At 35.0% G+C, this 23,931-nt stretch overlaps 1 protein-coding gene across 1 annotated transcript in view; it reads right to left on the bottom strand.

Moving 5' to 3' along the window:
- Positions 1 to 301: 301 nt before the first annotated feature.
- LOC109053317 (membrane-associated phosphatidylinositol transfer protein 2-like) overlaps positions 302 to 23,931 on the bottom strand; it is a 69,202-nt gene continuing 45,572 nt past the window's right edge. Inside the window, 17 exon segments of the mRNA XM_042733237.1 lie at positions 302 to 3,668; positions 4,360 to 4,488; positions 4,624 to 4,807; positions 6,166 to 6,315; positions 6,394 to 6,542; positions 7,567 to 7,683; positions 7,777 to 7,893; positions 10,214 to 10,362; positions 12,259 to 12,510; positions 13,684 to 13,848; positions 15,749 to 15,886; positions 17,119 to 17,289; positions 18,335 to 18,525; positions 20,586 to 20,660; positions 20,662 to 20,813; positions 21,337 to 21,456; positions 23,463 to 23,652. Coding sequence (XP_042589171.1) covers positions 3,327 to 3,668; positions 4,360 to 4,488; positions 4,624 to 4,807; positions 6,166 to 6,315; positions 6,394 to 6,542; positions 7,567 to 7,683; positions 7,777 to 7,893; positions 10,214 to 10,362; positions 12,259 to 12,510; positions 13,684 to 13,848; positions 15,749 to 15,886; positions 17,119 to 17,289; positions 18,335 to 18,525; positions 20,586 to 20,660; positions 20,662 to 20,813; positions 21,337 to 21,456; positions 23,463 to 23,652 — 2,791 coding nt within the window. The 3' untranslated portion in view covers positions 302 to 3,326.

The raw sequence follows: 23,931 nt of genomic DNA, 5'->3' as shown, positions 1-23,931 counted from the left end.
CTTTAATAGGCCAAACTATGGTGCGATTAGAGTCCTGAGTGTTCTTTTGTATGTAATGCAAATAAGATTTATGAAAGTAAATGAGAGTAAAATATTAAAATTCCAACAATGCACCCCCCCCCCCCAAAAAAAAAGAAATCTAATCTTTGCATTAACAGTCAAAATGATCAAATAAATAAATACATAACAAAAAAGTCAATGAACATAAATTTACTATATATTTTCTTTACAAAAGATGGAAAGTATAATCTTGCTGAGTTTTCACATTCATAAAGCATGATAAATCACAAAAGACTTCCACAGCTGTCCAACTGTATTTAATCCACAGTACATACAGTTATACATATGAGAGCATTGAACCACCGACCTGGTAAGAAAACTGTAAAGGAGCGAGTCAGTCCAGATCAGTATGTCAACAGGAGTGTAAAATGAACCTGCAGTGTGTCTCCATTCATCATCAAAAAGTTGTTGGGAAAGTGATTTTTTTGAAATGATTTGTACAGCAATCTGAAAGTTTTGGCAACAAACAAGATGGGTACAAATCATAAGACCTTTGAGATATTTCATTCACTGAGCTTGTGTTGTGAAACACATGTGCACACTAATCATGACAGCATTTACATGTCAAAAATACTGTAGATGTCAACATTTTACCAGTATTTATATGCATTTAACATCTGTCTTTAAATATATGGAATTACTCGGATGCCAGTTTTTTAAAAACATGACTGGATTTGGGATTAACGCTAAGATCATTGAAATATTTGGTAGTAACAATTTATATGATGATCTATATAGACAACAGCATATTCGGAATAACTATAAATTGGAGGTTTGTAGTGTGGCCCATTATTGAAGAGTACTGGAAAGTGTACGAAAGCTCTTCTGTGACATGCAAAGTACAAAAGTGGCTATAATCTGGTTTATCTGAAGATATAATACTCGCACACCGGCCTACAAGCGAGGCCGCAGATGTTTAAACAGATGTTTGCCATGTAAAAACTGTGGCATGAATGTTGATCACAATATCGTATGATTCCCTGCGATGCAATTTGGAAATAAACCTCAATGGAGTGCATCAACTTGCCCAACATTGGTGGAAAGTAGCTTGAAAACAGGTTATAGAAGTAGGTCAGTTCAGACGGCAAAAGTGTGTGTGTGGAATAACATAATGGAAATTTGCAATTTCCAGACTAAGAATTTGTTCAGTGGTTAACATTCAAATCATAAACCAACAACCAAAATGATCTAGATGTCAGCGGTACAAGTTCAGAAACCTTTCAGCATATTCAATAGAGAACCCTGATGTCTAGTACAAAAACTAGACACATTAAAACTTTACCTGTGAACACTAGTAATACCAGCCCAAATGCCATTTCGGAGTTGTACAGCACCAATTTAAACTTGGCTGTTTGGAGCAAATTTATCACAGAACCACTTTAACAATTCCGATTCACATTACGTGGAAATTTCAATGCGATAAACCGGATTCCAGAGTAGGTCGCCAGAAGGTCTGCAGAATAAGAGCGTTTTTGTACACATGTAGGTGCGCGTGCTCCTTGCCTTGCTTGTTTGCTGAACTGATTGTCCATGCGGTTGCGGTGGTGGCGTCATCTAGAGTTTTGCTATGGAAACACTGTCAACGATTATGCACAAGGAGACACGTCATTGGTCCGTTAAAAGAAGCATTTCAGAACTGTTGGACAAAAGAATAAAGCAACACATGGAAACCTGAAATATCCATCATCTTATGAAGCTACAGAAATAAATAAATTCTGACCGTAACATATCCTATATAGTGAAATTTACATCTTTACAGTATCTACACTGTTTGAAGTCCCATTCAGAACATCCGCTCCGGACGAAGAACAAGTCCGCACATGCAGCATGGCTATTCCAGTGTGTTCATGATACAGAAACAAACCACGAACGGTTTCACGACTCTGTCATGCTGTGCGATCTAAAATGGCGAAAATTAAAAGCACAATTTCTATATACCTCGAATCACTTACATATGAACATATGGACAATATCATAGAGAACTGAACTTTAAAGGACTGAAGTTGATCTAAAATGATCTAAAAATCTTAAAAACATTATACATGTGCCATCGAAACAATTGGGGAACGTTGCTACAATGCATCGGAAACGTCGGACGTGTTGGGGTTCATATGATCTGCCTGGTTTTGGCACATTTCTTGCGTTTTGTTTTCGATACATCGGAGAAATAGATAATCGTGCATATGCACACAAAATACCCTGCCATAAATAATAAGGGTCATGTACTACACGCCAACGTTATGTAGCAACATGAGATGGTAACAAAGACCTCCACTATTCAACTAGTGCAAAAAAACAATGAGGTTATGCAGTTGCAGAACTACAGCTTTCGAAATGAATTGTTTTGGCCGTCGGCAGAATCGAGCGAGTTGAACCGCTCCACCAGAAATGAGTGCAAAGAATTTCGTGAGAAAATGATCAAGCGAAATCTTGGAAAAATTGTCCGTCATGCAAATACAGCAAGCTGCACGGCGCGTCCTCGATGGGAAATTCTCTCCACGTCGACAGCAACCGCAGCAGCAGAAAAGTTTTACTTCAGCAGGTGTGGAGTGTGCTTACGATCGTGTTTGATGGCTCAGAATTGAACAAAACTTGAAAGAAGAAAAAATAAACATGACCCAGCAGCCCATTTCGAGGTGGCATCCCGGAGGTATTGCAAGCAGATGGCCTTATAAAGGGATAGCTGTTCCTTTGAGAGTTTGTTGGTACTCTGAATACAAAGTTAAGGCCTCTGATGACCTGCAGACGGAGTTTGGTGTGATGGGATTCAATCCCTATTGCCAAATGCTGCTGGGATTCAACTCTGAGAGGCTGCCGGGATGGGCCGGCCCAACAGAAACCAATGAGGAGAAGGATGTGAAATGGCTTCTGGGTCTTATCAGCTCCTCGAGTTCATGGCTGCCCTGAGCAGGTAAGAGGAGGCACGTATTTACATGTGTGGGAATCTCGGAAGGGGAATGATGGGAAAAGCGGGAAAAGTCCATACCCACCCAACAATCCGTTTTTCAGTCCCAAAAGTACATTCAATCAAGTCAGAGGTGAGGGCCACAACCCAGAGCGATGCTTAAGGCGCTAGATTTCTGGAAAAAGTTTGGCGGCCGGACTAAAAAAAATAAAAAATTAAAACATGAACGAAAACAATTTCCATGCAACAAAAGTAATGCCGTGAGGTTCGCTCACAGAGTCTGTTGTAATACTGTGAGATTTCGTTGTGTCCGATCCTGTAGCCCCATGTGCCTCCAGAATTTGGACCCGGTGGGTGGAGCCTATTTTGGGCTCAAGGCTCCGCCCTCGAGTCTGCTGGTTCGGCCCCAGCAGCCGGCGGCGATGCTCATGCTCCTCTGGGCACGTTCTGCCCGCTCGCGGTCGCATTCTGACTGGCTCTGTGCACGTTCGGGACGTCCTATGTGCACGGGCGGCGTGGAGGATGTGGGTTGCGAGGAAATGGTGCGCAACAGGTGATTGCGCTTCCGCAGGAAATCCCCACTGCCGCCAAGCCCGAAACTGCCTTTCCGCAGGACCATGCGAGTGCTGCCGGTCTTGGCGGGTCTCGATCTCTGATTGTATTCTAGCTGGGACAGGTGAGACGCATAGCCATCGGCGATGAACTGTGGAGAGAGCGACAGGTCAGTGAGAGTAAAGCATTTTGGCATTTAGCTCCCAAACTCTGGAACAGCCTTCCTGATGGCATTCAGGGTTCAGAAACACTCTCTTTGTTTAAATCTCAATTAAAGACATCTCTTTAGCCAAGCATTCAGATAATGCATCTCATATCCTTGTAGTACTTCAGCTAGATTTGATCAAATGCACATTATCATTCTTTTGCTTGGATTGAACACATCATTTTTGCATTGTTTTTGCCTCTTTGTTTCTGCCACGGGATTGGCATCCCGAGGTAACTAGGAATTACACAAGCTTCAGTCTGGATCCAGAACACCTGAGAAGAGATGATGCCAACCCCTCAGAGGACCTCAGATGATGCCATCCCTGAACCTACATACAAAACTACCAAATTTTGCTATAAGTTTGAATGCAACATATAATCGTCGCAGTTAATAGTGTTCACCATCTGTTTGATTACGTCATTAAATAACTGCATGATCACTGTACATTTCTGCTATATGTACTTTTCCCTTGACATAGTCACCACCGATAAGCTACTACTAAATATAAGGTAGAAACTAAAGCTGCTTTGCAACGATTTGTATTGTGAAAAGCGCTATACAAATAAACTTGAATTTAATTAAACTGAGAGTGCATAAAAACTTAAAGTAGAGAAGAAAAACTGCATAAAGATACCTGACACTGGTGCTGCATTTTCTTTGTTGGTCTCCCTACGATGTAGATCTGTGCTGGCGGCAGACCCAGTGACGTGTACACGGAGATGTCCTTAGTGGAGCCATAAGCAGCATAGATCTTCATATGTGCCTACAAAACAGCAGGATGATTTTTAAACATGATTAAACAGTATAAATATAAGCAAAGACTGACACATTATATGTCTAAGATCTGTTTAAACACCCTCCCTGTCCTTTGATCCTTTGAGTTTGTGTATATTCTCACCTCTGTGATGAGAGACTTGAGGAAGTTGGCTTTGTGTCGGAGGGGGTCATGTACGAGCCCGTCACAGAAGGACACGATCCCGTGAGGGAAGTTGTGCTGTGAAAGCCAGGCAACCACACGCTGCTTCTGCATGTCTGGACGTCCTGTCACGTACACTATCAGGTAACCCAGATCCTGCCAGTGCCTAAACCAGGACCAACCACCGTCAGGAACAGCAAACATTACAAATGACTGGCCTGTGAGAATTATTAACCCTCTAAAGCCTGACATATGAAATTACAGTCAGAAATTCTTTTTTTTTTTTAAATGGAGCAGTTTATTGAACCTTTAGACAAAATATTTATTGTTGAGTATCATATTTGATAGATCTGGCTCAGATAGTGTGATATAGTGACAACATGGAGCTCATAATGTGGAGGAGGAAAAACACCTACACTTTGTTCAGTGGCTCAAACAGAGCAAAAATATGCAATTTGGAGCAGATACTGATATTTATGACTTATAAGATGAAATTCTGATAGCTTGTAATAAAAATCAGTGAGATCTTTCAATCAGAATAACACACTACTTACACAAAACACATATACATATCAATTGGCACTCCATATCTCCAATAATAGGACTTAGTACAATGAGATTTAAATGCTTAGTTTTAAGATCAAAGCTTTGTTTCAACATAATGCAATGCAATACAACGATGACTGAAAAATAAATGTTACTCAAAAGCCTGATGATTATATTTGAGAGATATTTGATGATTATTCTAACATTTGTAGCTTGATTTGTGCAAACAAAAAAAAGATGCATGGATAAATTGCTTCAGTAACTGTTCATCTTAAAGTTATTCTTACATTCACTTTAGGAAAATTATTAAAGATTTAGATTTATAATAAAAGGCCTATTACTTGCTAAAAAAGTATGAACTATCAAACTATCAACAGCTATCAAGATAATTGCCCATATTTTATTACATTAAAATATTGCCAAACAGTAAAATTTTATAATGATAACAATTTTGTAATCTTCTAAACGTATTAAAGACGTATAAAAACAAATAACATAATACATTAAAATAATAAATAAAAATATTTTAAAAATGAAAAAAACATTAGAAATTATACTATATTTGCATAATTTCATTAAAAGGAATTGCTTTTCTAAGATAATTGCCATTATTTTGTTATATTAAAATGTTAGCAAAAACAGTAGTAGTTTAATATAATAAAGGTATCAATTTTAGCAAAACCTTTTAAATGTATTTAAATAACATTAAAAAAAAATTAAATAATAAATGTGTTAATTTTGAAATATTACTAACTAACAATATAAAAGTTCAATAAGACACATGAACCACAACCAGATGAAGCTAAAAGGCTTGCTAAAGAGTCTAAACTATCCATCAGATGACAGAAGGCATAATATTGTTCACAACAGTTTTTTCAGTAAAGTTTCAATCATGTTGATCATTTAGAGAAATGTGCATATCAAATATGGTGCATTAGGCTTTTTAGAGTTTATAAATTCAGAAAGAAAAGCCCTCACCTGACCACATCAACGGCTCCTGCTCGCACTTTAGGGTCACTGCCCATAATGGACACGCTGGCGGCAAACGAGCCATCGATGCTGAACACAACAAACTCCGTGCCGCGCGGCAGCACCGTCAGGTAACTGTCAGCAGATGTGTGGTCACCCTTCAGACACAGACAATATCAATCAGTTGGTGAAAATACAAGCTGTTCTGCGCAGGATAAATGAAGATTTAAGATGTACCTGACCACCATTTTGACCGGATACACGCCGATGCTCAGCCGCTTGTTCTCGGGAATGGTGTAGAAAACCCGGCCGCTGCTATTGGTCAGTTCTGTGCTGAAATACACCCACTCACCGGACGGAGGCTGGGTCATGATGTGGATGTCCACCTAGAAAACAGCACAAAAATTAGATGAAATGATTTAGCAGTGAAACCAAACAATGTCAATTAAAGATAATTCTGGACTTTTACATTAAATGTTCCCTCCTGATGGAATGACCTGCCCAACTCAATCCGAGCAGCTGAGTCCTTAGCCATCTTCAAGAATCGGCTAAAAACATATCCCTCCCATCTTTATTTGACCCTCTAACTCTAGCACTCTCTATTCTAATTCTATTCTTTAAAAAAAAAAAAAAAATAGCTTCTCTATTCTTTTTGTATTCTACATATTTGTTTTCTTTCTATTTATTATACAATTAACAAAAAGCAAAAAAAGGCCTCTAACACTAGCTTTCTCTATTCCAGGGGTGCCCACACGTTTAGTCATTTAGCAGACGCTTTTATCCAAAGCAACTTACAGATGAGGACAATGGAAGCAATCAAAATCAACAAAAGAGCAATGATATACAAGAGCTATAAGTCTCAGTTAGCCTAACGCAGTACATGTAGCAAAGTTTTTTTTAATAATATAATAAAAAGAAAACAGAGAGAATAGAAAAAGAACAGAGCAAGCTAGTGTTAGAGGTCTATTTGCTTTTGTTAATTGTATAATAAATGAAAAGAAAACATAGAATATAAAAAGATTAGAAAGCCTGTGTAAGTTTTTTTTTTATATATATAAAATAAGCAGCAAATGAATAGAATGCAAGTCTAAAAGGGACAAAGAAAAATTTTTAAAGAAAAAAAATTAGAATAGAGAGTGCTAGAGTTAGAGGGTCAAATAAAGATGGAAGAGATGTGTTTCAGCCGATTCTAGATGTTCGGATCGAGTTGGGCAGGTCATCCCACCAGGAGGGAACATTTAATGTAAAAGACCATAAAAGTGATTTTGTGCTTCTTTGGGATGGCACAATCAAGCGATGTTCACTTGCAGAACGCAAGCTTCTAGAGGCACATAAGTCTGAAGTAATGAATTTAGGTAAAGGGGAGTAAACTCTGGGATCTGCATGAACTGAAGTTGACAGGTCACTAACCTTCTCTCCTGTCAGTGTGACCATGTCCAGCGGCCCGTACATGAAGCGACCCGTAACCACCTGATTCCCATCCTCCGTAAACACAGCATCGTTCACACGGTGGTTTGCCGTAACGTTCTTCAACACAAACACATCTTTACGTCAGCAACATTCCCTTAATGGATTTAACAGTAATTTGGGATTTCAGAGATGCTGAGGTGCCCGTCTCACCCTGATCTTCACGTGGGTCCTCTTCCTTATCCACTTCTCCCGCGGTTTGGACGGAGTGAATTCTGACACCTCCTTCCCATCGAGTTCCAAAATACTGGAGTTCTCATGCCTCATTACCTGACAGCCAGAAAAATTATAAATAAAAATACATTTGCACAATATCATTAGGAATTGTGTTTATAGGATGATTGTTTTAATGGTAAATAAAATGCTACTTTATGCAATAAAAACTTGGGCTGCAACAACTAATCGATAAAATCAATTATGAAAATCATCGACAATGATTCTCATGATCGATTAGTCGGGTCTGCCCACAGCGCACGTCCAACTTCAGCCGGTCGGGTCAAATTAAAGCAATGAATTACGCATTTCTATGGACAAAATGCATCTAAAAAATAGTGGAGGAAACAGTATGAGATGCCGAGGGAGAGTTACGTAATCCAAGCTGCCCAAAACATGATAGTTCTTTATTTTAAGCTTTAAGCTAATGCATTAGTGTAATGGCTTGCTCTGTCAGGCGCTTTGACAGATGATGCGTGTGACGTGCGTCAGACAGACGGAAAACCGGTAGAATTAAAAATCAGCGCAAAAACATTCACTGTGCTTTAAATATCTGTTGTTGAAAGTTAAATTATGGTTTAAAGGTCAACATGCATTGCGAGTATTTTATAAGAGTAGGAACTGTAAAGAGATAACAGCGTGTAATTGTCTGAATATAAATATAAGACTCTTCATAACCTCCTTACACAGGATAAAGCTATGGTTTGTGCCACTGCTGCTCTAAACTAACAGTACTGGTGATTCCCAAAATCATTTTTTAGCTTTCTGTATTGGTTATTCCTCCAATATGCGTAAGCTCTTTTGTAACAGTAGTAGGCTATTTCTAATACTATAATATAATTATTGCTGTTATCTATGAAAAAAAGGCAGAGAGCTTTATAGTGTTTTTTTTTCAGATACCCAATTACAGTCAAAAAGTACTTTGAGTGCCCAGAAAAGCGCTATATAAATGTAAGGAATTATAATTATTATTCATAACAGCAAGAATGTAAGCTGTTATGAAGGGGATATGAGGCCATTTTTGTTATGTGAATAAATACATTTAGTTGTTTAAGTTCATTTGCCCAATAAATGACAATAATATTTTTTTTATTTAAACAATTTTGACAGATTCCTAAAATGTGTTTCCTTTTCATTATGGCACGTGGCCTAATAAATTGTTAAGCACTGTATGTTTTCATAGTATTCATTTGGAACATTTGTCTAAAGGACACTGGGCAAAATGTGGAATAGTGTGTTTTTGGTCAATAAAAGAAGAAGAAGAAAAAAAATTATCCGATTAATCGAAAAATTAATCGACCAACTAATCGATTATCAAAATAATTGTTAGCTGCAGCCCTAATAAAAACAATTTATGCACTAATAATTAACAAGTAACGCCCCCAATCTGTACGTTCCCCAATTTCAAAATTTGTTATTTTCCTTTCTAGATGAAGTATCACTAAAATACAATTTTTTTGCAATTAAATTTTTAATATTGTTTGGCAAGCCCTTATTTTACTATATTAAATATTAGCAAAAACTGTAAAGTTTAATATATTAAAGATAATTATATAAGTCTTTTAAACATTAAAATAACTACAAAATATCTGAAATATAAAAAAAACTGGATTGTTGTCAAAAAAAGTTTTTTTGAAGATTTAAATAAATAAAATAAAAAGTTATAAATAAAAAAAAACATACTAATATAATTATATAATACAAAAATAATTAATAAAAAATATTTTAATAAAAGCCATGAAAAACATTATCAATTATATTATATATGTCAAATTTAATTAAGAGGAATTGCTATTCTAAGTTAATTGCACTTATTTTATTATTTTAAAATGTTACCCAAAACAGGAAAGTTTAATTTAATAAAGATTAAAATTTTATTATGATATTTTTAACATATTTAAATAACTACATTAAAAAAAATTTATAAATACAAAAATGGAATTTTTTTTTTTTAATTGGGGGAAAAAATATATTTTATTTGCCAGATTTTATTAAAAGGAATGGTTTTTCTAGGATTATTGCCTTTTTTGTTACTGAAAATAGTAAAGTTTAATATAATAAAGATAACCCTTTTATAATAACCCTTTTAAACATATTAAAATATCTAAATATAAAATGTATAAAAATACAATAAAATAGTAAATTACAATACTGAAATGAAATGAATTTCAATAAAATCCAGAAAAAATATATATATATATTTGCCTAATTTCATTACAATCAACTTTGGACAATTATCCTAAAAATGCTGCTTTTTTTCTTATGCAGTACTTTTATGTGCACCTGCGTAGCAAATGTTTCTGGGTGCAAATAACTCAGAGCATTTCTTTAAGCATAATTAATATTTTATAACCTTAAATCATATGGTAATCTTCACCTGTCGGAGCAGGAAAGACACAACGTCTGTTGATTCCCAGTAGGAGGCGTGAAACAGATGAGGTAGAGCCACGGTGGGGAATGCAGTCAGAGCATCAGGACAATACAGGGCGAAATCAATGCGCTTCGTGCCCCACCAGCGAGCAGCGACTGCAGGAGAGACGACACGGGATGTTCAGTCATGCCTGTCCAAACCATTACTGCTACAACAGCAGCTTCAAATACCATTACAGATTTCTCTTTCATCTGTACATAATTCATGAACGTTTCAGCTGCTGGTTCTAGGACAGGACGAGGTCATGTGATGCAGGATTGCTTCAGGGGCTCAAAAGGAATTAAAGAAATGGAAAGTTGTTGTTTTGTAATGTGCACTGGGCCGTGCGAGGCTGTAGTGCACATCTCTTGTCTGCTTCCTCCCATGACCCATTGCAAAGACACTCAAGAACACAACCCTGTTTTTAGTTTGTAATACTCTCAATTGGGGTTGAATGTTCTTGAATGGCCTCTAGTTCTCTATAACTAGGATTGGGAATCGAAAAACAGTTCTTTTTTAAAACTGGTTCTATTTTGACTGGGAAGACTGGGTGTTGTGAAAAAATACAATCAACAGACAATGTATCCTTGTATTGCGTCGTCAAACCTACTGTGTGAACCGTGTAGTCCGATTCACAAACGACTCTTATGAAGAGGTTTTAAATAAAGTGGTTATGAAGTGATTTTTAATAAATCAGTTAAAAAAAGGCTCACTTATCTCCAAGTGTTGTCAAAAACAAGTTCTTGAAATATATGTAATTTAAAAAAATAGGTACGAATAATTAATGATAACATTTTTGCCATAAAAACATTTTTACAATTCATGTACCTGATCTATATGCAAATGTAATAATTATTTGCATAATAATATGCAAATAACATTTTTGTATTTCACTTTTTAAATGAATAATAATAATAATAATAATAATTTGGTTAGACTAATTTTAAATAAATAATAAAAAAAATTATACTTTACTGAGAAATTAACAAATCATGTCCCTATTCTATAAGCTAAATTTGATATTTGCTTAATATACGCAAATAATATATTTTTCATTAATGAATTATTAATAATGATATTTTATTTATAATAATTTGGTTAGACTCATTTTAAATAATCAACAATCTATACCTTACCACAAAATTAACAATTCATTTCTTTGATCTGTATGCAAAATTCATAACTAGTAATCTATTATTTAATATTCACCGAAATAATATAATAATAAATGATATTATATTATTTGGGTGAATATTAAATTATTTGCACAATAATATGAATCGTGGTGTTATTTTTTAAAATTATTTTTAATTTATTATTTCTTTCAAATTATTATTAATGTGTTAAAAATGTTGTATGTATTTTTAATTACATTATGTTATCAATATCAATTAAGTTATCAATAACAGTACATTTTAATGTAATTAAGATAACGATTTTGTAATAATCTTTAAACATTTTAATTTTAAGATAAAAATGTAATTTAAAAATTAAGTAATTTTGCTTAATATATAGTTATGATCACTTATTGGGTGGGGCTGCTTCGTCACAATTATTTTAACAAAATCGTTAAGTGGTATCAGTATCACTAAACTCCTTGTGAATCCCATCCTTATGTATAAGTGACTGCTAACAGAAGACATGCACGCCATGAGCATGATGCACAGCCAGATAATGGGAGCAAGACAAGTCAACATCCTTCAAAGCATCTTCAGAGGGTTTTCATCATTCAGAGCAAACCCAGAGCCGCTCAGGACTCAGGAGATGAAGAACCAGAGCGCCAGCGCTGAGCTTTAAAATGGAAGGGGGCATGAATTTGAAAAACAAGGGCATCAGCGCTGGGGAGGTCAGCAAGAAAACAGGCTGAAGATTTGGAGGGCTAAAACAGGAAGTAGGAGGGATTGCAGGGAATGCAGTAATGGTAGAAACTAACGCAGGCAAACAGGAGAGCGGGTGCATCTTGGAGGGTCCAGGAGACCCTCCGACCGGACGTCTACCCACGCTCCAAGTACCTTGCTCGATGTCCAGCGGGACACATGGAGATGGCGGGTCTGAGGCGAGCGAGGGTGAGGGCTCAAAGCCTAGAGAGACGCTCTGCTCTGAATCATCCAAACAGCTGGAATCCTGCCTTTCTACCTGCTGCTTATTTTGTGCTTTGCTGGACTTGGGGGAGGAGCTTCGGGAGCCGCTTTTATTATAGGGAAGGGCCAATTGGGACAAAAGACTGAGCTTTTTGGAAAGACTAAGCTGGCATGCTTGCGCTACTAGAGAAAAGAACAACATCAAAACAACAGTAGTCAAAAGATGAACATGACGTGTGATAGTTCCTAGCTAATATCTGCAATATTAATATGTAGAAAACCTGTTTTTGCTGTTTAATATTTTTGTGGAAACCGTGATGCACAACTGTTAAAGAAATATAATAATAATACTTTTATTTAGCAAAGACTCATTAAACTGATCAAATGAGACAAAGACTTTTATGATGTTACCAAAGATTTCTACTCCAAATAAATGCTGTTCTTGAACTTTAAAAAAATCCTGAAAAAAAAAAAAAAAAAAACATTAATGGTTTCTACACAAAATATTATGCAGCAAAACATTGATAATAACAGTTATATTTTTTATTAAATGAAAAAAAAAGGTAATAAAAACAATTTAATAATCTATATATATATATATATATAATATATATATAATATATATATATATATACACATATCTAACTATATATATATATTTGTGTTTTAATTCTTAATATTTAATTAAATAAACCATTTATAAACAATTACAGATTATAGATATATATATTAAACATGTAATGCAGAAATAATATTTTTATTTGTATAATATTTGTGTTTTAATGCTTACTATTTTTTTCAACATTAGTAATAACATTGTAATATTTTTTACAAATAAATTAAATCGATTAATCAAAATTTAATTAAACACAATAATAATAATAATAATAATAATAATAATAATATCACTTATCATTTTAAATAAAATATACTGTAAAATCTAATTATGCACTACTGCAAATTAACAAAATTAAAATTCATGCTCAATGGCTGCTGAAAATTCATCTCTGCCATCTTTGCACAGAATAAATGACAAATTTAAATATATTAAAATAGAAAACAATTACTTTAAACAGTAATAATGTTTTCATAATTTTTAACAGTTTTTACTGTATTTTTTAACAAATAAATGCAGCCTTGGAGAGCATTAAAGATTTCTTTCAAAAACATTTAAAAAATATACTCACTTTTAAACCATAGTGAGTATATTCATGCATTAATTTAATGTAAATGGGGAAAAAGTGTTTTGTGGTAAAAACACCATTTACTCAATTACTCCATTGCTGCAATATATTATAGTTGATATCTATATTATTGTATTATGCTAACAGACTGTGTGTGTGTGTGTTAACTTACTGTTGGCGATGTTGGAGGCGGTGTAACTGTCCACTAACCCCGACACCTGGCTGGCGATGCTGGTCTCGCTGGCTCTGCGCGCCCCGCGGAAGGCTGGAACAGATGCCGGAGACGAAGGATTGGAGTGATCCGCAAACATGATGCTGTGAGACTGCATTGCATCTGCTGTGAGGACCAGAACCAGCAATTACTCACACAGACCGGGAACTGACAGGGAAATCTGACAATTCAGTACTAAATAAATCTCCGTTCCAAAACTTAGTGAGCTGCCTATCTAGACAGCAGTCTATCTAATAGGCATTACAGGTGCGCTCACAGGGCAGCATCGAGATCTCACTAGACTTTGGAACAGAGCTTAAATGATGCATCATTATTCATTTGTAAAAGGGCCATTTGATTCAAAACGATGAAAGGAAGTGAAAAGAAGAAGCAAACACAAAACCAAAGAGAGATAAAAGTAGTAAATATTGACCCTGAGTCCATTCTGACAAATTCTGAAGGAACTTAAGAGAGCATTTACAGCTGATTTTAAATGAAGGGCTCATGGGGCATTATTTACCAAATACATATGCAACCCATCATCAGAATCAGGATTTGTCATTAGTCAAGATGCTTGCATTTAGATTTGTCTTATTATTCTTGTTGTATTGTTATTTTAAAGGTAAAGTGTGTCATTTATTAAAAAAAACGCTGGTTTCCAAACAGGTTTCCTAAACACTGCCCATAGGTTTGACCGTTATATTTTTCACCAAAATCAAAATAAATAAATATTTAGAAATTTAAGAACCATTATTTTCATAAAATTAAGCACATTTCCAATAGTATTCTGCATAAAAAAAAATATGAATATAACATATTATGAAATAATATATACTAAAATAATTAATGAATGACAAAAATTAAATTATATCATTATATAAAATAATTACATTCTAATATAATATATATTCTATTAATTCTAATATTTAAATAAAGATTTTTTTAAGCATACTTCTTTGCAGTTCACATTGCTCAAAAGTAAACAGTAAGCAAATAAATAAATTAATTCATTAATTAAATATTTACCAAATGAACGCTTGAAAAAACATCTTTTCATAAAAAATATAAAAAAATAAATGCAATATTAACCACCGACCACCGCGTTGTTTAATTCATAAGTGCTGCCATTTCTGTTGCATATGAGAAACATCAAAAGGAAAACGAAACTGAAAGCATAACGAAACCACGCAACCTGTTTGCGCTGCGCAGCACTTAGTACAGCCTGGTTTATACTCGCTGTGTCAGTATGAGCGCAAAGCAAAAATTATGCGAATACTGAGGAAACGATGGCTGGTTTTCATGCTAAAGTAAAGTAAAAGACCGCTTCTGAACATGTTGGTATTCCTCTTCTAAAAAAAATCATTAAACCACAAAAAAAAAAAAACATGAAAAAATTTTTTTTTTTTTTTACAATTTTCAAAAGTCATGTTTTTTTTTTTATTGTTCTCATGTTTTTATTGCATTTTATTGTTAGTTAGCTGTATTAAAAAAAAAAAAAAAAATGTCCCTAATCAAAATAACCCAACTGCAGTTTTGTTATCGGCTTTTTTTTTATATATATATATAAAAATATATATGTGATTTAAAAAAATGTGTACTGCATTAAGCTGAGACTTAGTAAAAAAAAAAGTAAAACATTCTGATCCATTACAGTAGTAAGTATTGGGGCAAATATATTATGATCTTTCTTTTGATTTTTTTGGTGAAATGTAACGCTCTTTGCAAGTCAACCCATGAATAGCTTATAAATGTGTCCACACTAAACTCAACTGAATTTTTTTTAATACTTAAAAAATACACACATTGATCACACTTCACCTCTAAATTCAATACCATCAGTTCCACATTGCAGCAACCAGTAGAAGGAAGTCAGTTAAAACTCAAAACCACAAGCCCAAATCAGAGAATCAATGTCAGAGCAGACGCACAAACACAGCTAATGTGAAATGAGGGCACACGCCACACAGGGTGACACACATAACAGGGGCGATTACGCTAAAGGAAGAAACCAGGAACGGCTACACACACTCGGCGGGGGCCGGCATGGCTTGCCAGTTGAGCACAGGGACGGGAATGGAAGTCTCGCTGATGCCATCCTGACAGCGCTGGGCGGCACAGCTCACACTCTCCAAAGGAGGTGAGGGTTTACTCTGGATGGTTTCCACTGCCACATGTCAAACCCAGCGGCATGAGGGACGTGGAGACATGAGAGCGACGGGAAGGGGAGAGAGACAAAGAAACAGAAAATAAAGACAAATAACAGACAGAAATGACACGAACCGAGACACGAGAACAGCAGTCATGAAGCAAACTCACGGCAGAACTGCAGTGATGGACGATGCTCTTTTACAAAGTGCTGCTTTAAACCATTAAAATAATAATGAAATACAGGTGATCACACATTGGCCCTGTTTACACTGGAATTAACACCCGTTTTGGGTAAACAATGACAAATTCATGTGCAAACGAGGTCCAAAACGCTCTGTGATCCATCAGAAATGCATGTGACCACATTGCATTTGTAGTGTAAACGCTACTGTAATTTGTCCAAATGCATCCTGGACAAAAGACCGGCTACTCACCTGTCAATCATCCATCGCACTAAAACAAATATGTAAACTAGACATTTATGTGCAGCATTTTTTTTTTTGACATATTTTGCATTTTTAATCACATGCAGTTAGACATCACATAGTGAATGATGTATGCAGCAGGAATATTATAGAAGACATACTAAAACTAAAAACATTAACATTTTTGTTACTTGAAATGAAAATTAAAAAACATTCACTGAAATAAAATAAAATAATTTTAATTCAGCTAGTTGCCAAGGAAACATTTCTTACTGTCATTTAGTATACCTTGATGCACTAAAACTGAAAACAAACAAAAAACACTACATACACATATTAAAAATAAATACAAAAACACAACTATAAAAATATTTTTTTACAAAATTTAATTATATTAAAAGATTAAAATTATTTAAAAAAAATATACAAATATTAATTTCAGCTACTTACCAAGGCAACATTTCTTATTGTCATTGAGTTTACCTTGATGTATTAGATAAAAACTATATAGACATTAAAAATTAACAAATAAATATTATACAAAAAAAAAAAACTTTAACTACAATCAAAAGAAAAAAAAATGTGGCGAAAAAAATAGAAAATTAATAAAAACTATAATTGTATCTCAATAGTAAAACAGTCATAAAATCAGGGACCATCCACCCAAAATCCAATCACGAGTGGTCAGAGGAGATGCATGTTAATACCAAGTGAAAAACAATGCTCTGTCTCGCCTGACCACTGGTGATCTGATCACTCCAGACAGGTATCAGTAGCAGGTGTAATCCGGGTCATAGCAGGTGAGAAATCTCTCCACTCTTACCCAGCAGCGCTGACTGGCCATCACCCAGCGGGAAGCGCTGGTATCGCGGCACACTAAACGGTGGCATCAGGTGGAAGCGCTTCTCCAGCAGGGGCTCCAGACGTGAGGCGGAGGGATCCGCCGGGTGGAACAGGTTATAAACCTGCTGGCACGCCGGACGAAGATGAGCCACTGTAGGACAGAAGAATGAAAGAAAAGAAAACGTTCAATTGATCTAAAATTCTGGTATCCGTTTACTAATATATAAATACACATATTTACTCACCTGGTTTGTTATAGCGCACTTATACACTACAGTTCAAAAGTTTGGGGTTGGTAAGATTTTTTAATATTTTGAAAGAAGACTCTTCTGAGACTCTTTCTTATTTGATGAAAAATGCAGCAAATACAGTAATATTGTGAAATATTATTACAATTTAAAATGAGTGTTTTCTATTTGAATATATTGTCAAATGTAATTTATTCCTGTGATGCAAAGCTGAATTTTCAGCATCATTACTCCAGTCTTTGGTGTCACATGATCTTCACTAATCATTCTAATATGCTAATTTGCTGCTCAAGAAACATTTTTATTATTATTCATTAATGCTGAAAACAGTTGTGCTGGGTAATATTTTTGTGGAAACTGATAAATGTACTTTTTCAGGAATTCCTATGAAATATAAAGTTCAAAAGAACTGCATTAATTCTAAATAAAAATATTTTCATTTGAATGCATCCTTGCTGAATAAAAGTATTAATTTCTTTAAAAAAAATGACTGATCCAAAACTTCTGAACGGCAGTGTATTTTCAGTTTTTTCTTTCCATCATAAACTAGCTAAAAAAATGATGTTGCCTTTGGTGTTATGCCTTCAATATTTAATTCAACGCATTGATCCTTGTGTTTGTTTTGTCTGACGAGCTCTACATAACAGATGTTGGCTTGGGAAACTGCCGTCAGCACACTATTCACGTATTGGGCCTCTAAAACAATCGCTCATAATCTGCCAGCAACTGATTTAAATTGCTTACAGGATTAATATGTTTGAAGCCTTTAAAAGATTTGAAAGACTGGACTTCAGAACAAAAACAGCATGAACAATAGAGATTACACAGTCCCGGTAATCCATCAGAGGAAGTCACACTTTAAATGATCTCTTTGGCATCCAATCTGCACAGGATTTCATTCTCTTTCATGCAGTAGAATCTATAATAAGAGTCTTCAAGGTTACACACCGTCCAAAGCAGGGACGACGGTTTTCCTCAGAGCGAGGACCAGGCCGAGCGGAGAGAGCGACGAAGAGCCGAAGAGGAAGAAGTCAGACACTTCGAAGTCGAACTTTCCCAGAGCGCCTCCTCCCTCCAGCATGGTACTGCTGCTGGACCGGCGCGAACCTGGATCGGTCCTCAAAACACTGGAGTGCAGACTACATACACAGTTTACAGAAATATTTTTATAACTGCATCATTTACATTAATACAAACACTGATATAGATATGTCAAGAAATGTATAATCTAAAAATCTAAGAATAAATAAGAAATGAAATAATTTATTATAAATTTCATAAACTAAACTACTGCAGAGTTCGCACTTTTTGCGCATAAACAAAATGATTATGACTACTGGAGAAGATATTTTTTGATTCCGATCTATTTTGCTAAAGAATCATTTAGATTTTGAACCACTTTAATTCATTTCAAACATTTGACTGAAAAGAATGATTAAAAAGTTTTACATTTCAATCTCATTTTTAGAATAAACTAGTTGCAGAGTTCACACTTTTTGCACAAAATAAAAGTTCACCTAACATTACTGGAAGAAGGATTTTTGTCCTCAAATTATAAATAACAACAATCTAATAATAATCATTATCATCAACAATCATTCGCCAAAACTCGCAATCACTTGACTTTTTTGATTCATTTAAAAGAAATGAAAAAAAAAAAAAGATTTAAAAGGTTTTCCTCTACACAAGATGAAAATCTAGTCAATAAAATACTACACTATAATATTGAAATATTTTTCATGTAATATAATTACAATACTATATAATTTAAAATAATATATCATATAATTCCTATATGAAATCTTGTTCCATTATTTACTACATATTTTCCCATGAATTTGCATCAGTTCTAAGATTTGTCATCTCTTTTTCCAGGACCGGAAGGAATTAAATAATATTACTTTCCTGCAGGTTTTCCATGACCCATGAGAAACGATTTCATTCTCTTTCATGCAGTAGAATCTATAATAAGAGTCTTCAAGGTTACACACCGTCCAAAGCAGGGACGACGGTTTTCCTCAGAGCGAGGACCAGGCCGAGCGGAGAGCCGAAGAGGAAGAAGTCAGACACTTCGAAGTCGAACTTTCCCAGAGCGCCTCCTCCCTCCAGCATGGTACTGCTGCTGGACCGGCGCGAACCTGGATCGGTCCTCAAAACACTGGAGTGCAGTTACATACACAGTTTACAGAAATATTTTTATAACTGCATCATTTACATTAATACAAACACTGATATAGAAATGTCAAGAAATGTATAATATAAAAATCTAAGAATAAAAAATAAATGAAATTATTTATTATAAATTTCATAAACTAAACTACTGCAGAGTTCGCACTTTTTGCGCATAAACAAAATGATTATGACTACTGGAGAAGATATTTTTGATTCCGATCTATTTGCTAAAGAATCATTTAGATTTTGAACCACTTTAATTCATTTCAAACATTTGACTGAAAAGAATGATTTAAAAAGTTTTACAATCTCATTTTTAGAATAAACTATTGCAGAGTTCACACTTTTTGCACAAAATAAAAGTCCACCTAACATTACTGGAGAAGGATTTTTGTCCTAATAAAATTCATACAAATCAACTAAGAAAAAAATCATATCAACAATCAATCATCCTAAACCTCACAATCACAATAACTTTAATAATTTTTTTAAAAGAATGAAAAAAAAAAAAAGATTTAAAAGGTTTTACTGTACACAAGATGAAAATCTAGTCAATAAAATACTACATATAATATTGAAATATTTTTCATGTAATATAATACAATACTATATAATTTAAAATAACATATCATATAATTCCATATTGAAATATTTCCATTATTTACTACATATTTGCCCATGAATTTGCATCAGTTCTAAGATTTGTCATCTCTTTTTCCAGGACCGGAAAGGAATTAAATAAATATTACTTTCTGCAGGTTTTCCATGACCATGAGAAACCTTTTATTAAATATTTGTAATATTTTAAAGTATCTTGTATCTTTAAAAACTGCCACGTATTGCTTGAAATAGAAAAATAATCCCTGATATTATCTGCTTTACCAACATGCTAAAGAAATGCTAATATTGGCCATTTCCAATCCATTCATGTGAATATTGTGTACCTAATTATGACAAATAAAAAAAGACACATTCACTTAAATGATAAACAGTCTGGCTGAAGAATGTGATCGGGTCAGTGGCTCACCTGGTCAGGAAGGCCTGGTGCTGTTTGATGGTGTCGAGCTCGTAGGTGGAGGAGTCGCTGCGTTTGCGGGGCAGTGTTTTTGGGGTCGTCCGGGCCGCTGGAGCGAGGAATGTCTATATTACTGCGGCTGAGGTGCCGACTGCCCTCCAGAGTCAAACCCGAGCCCGAGCCTGAACCCGAGCAGTGAGAGCTGTTTATAATAATCCCTGGTGACAGCAGGTCATTGTCCTGCAGAGGAAGTAAAGCTGTGGTTAGTATTACAGGAGTCATGTGATGGAAAACAGCATTTTTCTTGCTCTTCTGAAATAAAAGACTTTGATGCATTACTGCTATTGACTCACAAATACAAAAGGATGCAATTTCTCTTATCTGTTATGTTGTGATTGATTACAGGTAATTAATCACTGTCTGGATGTGTGTGTGTGTGTGTGTGTTTTTGTGACATATCAGGACACAACTTTGTATAATGACATGGGTATGACACAGGTATTACAAGGAGAGGGTGACTTATGAGGACATAACCCATGTCCCCATTTTTCAAAATGCTTATAAACCATACAGTATTAGTTTTTTTGAGAAAGTAAAAAATGCACAAAGTTTCCTGTAAGGGGTAGGGTTAGGTGTAGGGTTGGTGTAGGGCGATAGAATATACAGTTCATACAGTATAAAAAACCATTACGCCTATGGGATGTCCCCACTTTTCACCCTCTTATAGTGTATTTTTATTTTGTGTGTGTGTGTGTGTGTTCACCTGCACACTGACAATGCTGCCGCGTCGGCTGCTGTTTTGACTCTCTGACACGGTGACGTTGCTGCTGCAGAGAGCATCAAATCCCAGAATGCCTCCCACACAGTCACCCATCAGACACACCTGCACAGAGACACGCATTACATCACACACAGAGAGTCGTGTGCTGGGCAATGAACGAGGAAAGTGACCATTTAAAAACAACATGAAACAACATTTAAACTTCCATGATGTGATGTGTAATGTCACTGCTGCTAGCACAGTTTAACAAGCAGCTAACATGCTTCAAGCATGATTTAACACATTGCTAGCATGTTTTAACATGTTACTAGCATAATTTAACAACTTGCTTACGTTTCTATTGAATTAACACATTGCTAACATATTTTAACATGTCACTAGCATGATTTAACACCTTGTTAAAATGTTTCTAGCATGTATTAGCACACTGCTAGCTAGTTTTAACATTTATAACAAATTTTTAACACTCTTCTTAACATGTTGCTAGCATTATTTAACAACTTGCTTACATGCTTCTATTTAATTAGCACATTGCTAACCTTGTTAACATGTTTCTAGCATGTATTAGCACATTGCTAGCTAGTTTCAACATACAGCTAACGTTTCTTGCATGTTTTAACATGTTGCTAGCAGAATTTAACAACTTGCTTAAATGCTTCTATTTAATTAACACATTGCTAACATGTTTCAACATGTCACTAGCATGATTTAACACATTGTTAACATGTTTCTAGCATGTATTACCAGATTGCTAACTAGTTTCAATATGCAGCTAATATGTTACAAGCATGTTTTAACGTTGTTAGCATGATTTAACAACTTAATTACGTTTCTGCTGAATTAGCACATTGTTAGTTGTTGATAACATGATTTTACATATTTGTTTGTTTTAACCTGTTGCTAGCATGATTTAACACATTTCTACCATGTTTTAAAATATTGCGAATATGATTTAACATTGCTAACATGGCTGAACACATTGCTAACATGTCATTACATGCTGCTAGCATGATTTAACACATTGCTAAGGTTTTAACATTGTTAGCATGATTTAGCACACTGCTAACATGTTATAACATGCCACGAACATTATTTAACATATGACTTGCTTGTTTTAACTTGTTAACATGATTTATCACATTGCTAACATGTTTTAACATTGCTAGCATGATTTAACAACTTGCTTACATCTTTCTATTAAATTAGCACATTACTAACATGTTTCTAACATGTGTTCATAAGTTTTAACATGTTTGCTAACAATTTAACATGCTAGCATGTTTTTAACATAATTTAGCACATTGCTTATGTTTTAAAGTTTTGTTAACACGATTTAGCATGTTGCTAGCATTTTTAAAACATTACTAGCTAGCATGTTAATAGCATGTCTAGCTAGTCGCTAGTCTAGATAGATTTGAATGTTTGACAGTTAACGTTTGAACAGTCTTGGCGCATTTTAACATTCCGTCAATTAAAGTCTAAAGGCCCGTTCACACCAAGAATGATAAAGATATAGTTCTAAAAATCTTTCTAAAATATTAAAGTATAGCAGAATCCACACTACAACTATAACGATAAAGGCACAGAGAAAAAATATCATTAGAAAACAATTTCATAACAATTTTTCCAGCTGATGAACGCTACAAACATTGACACCCAATCCATCCTGCTGTAACGAGCTCGAGAATTTAAAGCGACAGACGAGCGTGAGCTTAGAATAAACCGACGATATCATCCGCTGGTGTGGACGCTAATATCTTTATAGTTATCTATATAGTTATCATTCTTGGTGTGAATGGGGCTTAATAGATTTTTCAGTTTTTATTGTGTGGTTTACAAAAATGTCCGATCGGTCAGAAAAGATACAGCAACTCTTTATCATGCCAACAAAATAAAAACTATAATAGAACCTTAATGATACTAAAATAATGATATCATTTTAAGAGCACATCATTTGATGTTCTTCTTCTGTAAATAAAGCACATTGATCGCAAAAGTTAATTTTAGACTCTTCATCAAACACACTAAAACTAGATGCATATTTCACTGGCACACAATTTAAAAAATAATCTGTATATATACATAGAGAGAAAAACCCAAGCACTGACCTGTCCGGTGAAAGTGGCTCCCTCCAGGGATTTGATGAAGTCACCGTAGACCTGATTGGCTCGCACTATGACCGTTGCCACGGCGTCCTGGTACTGTGGTGCAGAGGTGGCCAATAGGGGCAGGGCCGCCAGAGGGATGTGATCCTGACTGTTGGAGAGGCAGCCTTCGTCATAGCTATAGGGACTCAAACTGTGTCAAGGACACAAGAACAGAGAGCATGCTGGGTCATTACCAGCCACCAACAGTCTTCCACAACGGATTAGCACGAAGAACTGCATACTACCATGCTAGTCTTTCTGCAGCATTCATATGATCTACTGCATTTACCAAAACATTACTCTATCCCATAATGCAATGTGTTTTCAAAGGTGTAATGAATGAATCAATATCAACAAAAATTTGACATTTGTTTTTCACTCCTTATTTGAATGGACGGCGAAAAAATGAGGCATTATACACAAAATTGGA

This window comes from Cyprinus carpio, chromosome B10 (assembly GCF_018340385.1).
Source record: "Cyprinus carpio isolate SPL01 chromosome B10, ASM1834038v1, whole genome shotgun sequence".
NCBI lineage: Eukaryota > Metazoa > Chordata > Actinopteri > Cypriniformes > Cyprinidae > Cyprinus > Cyprinus carpio.
Note: the sequence above shows the minus strand (reverse complement) of the source record. Positions and strands in the feature narration are given on the sequence as shown.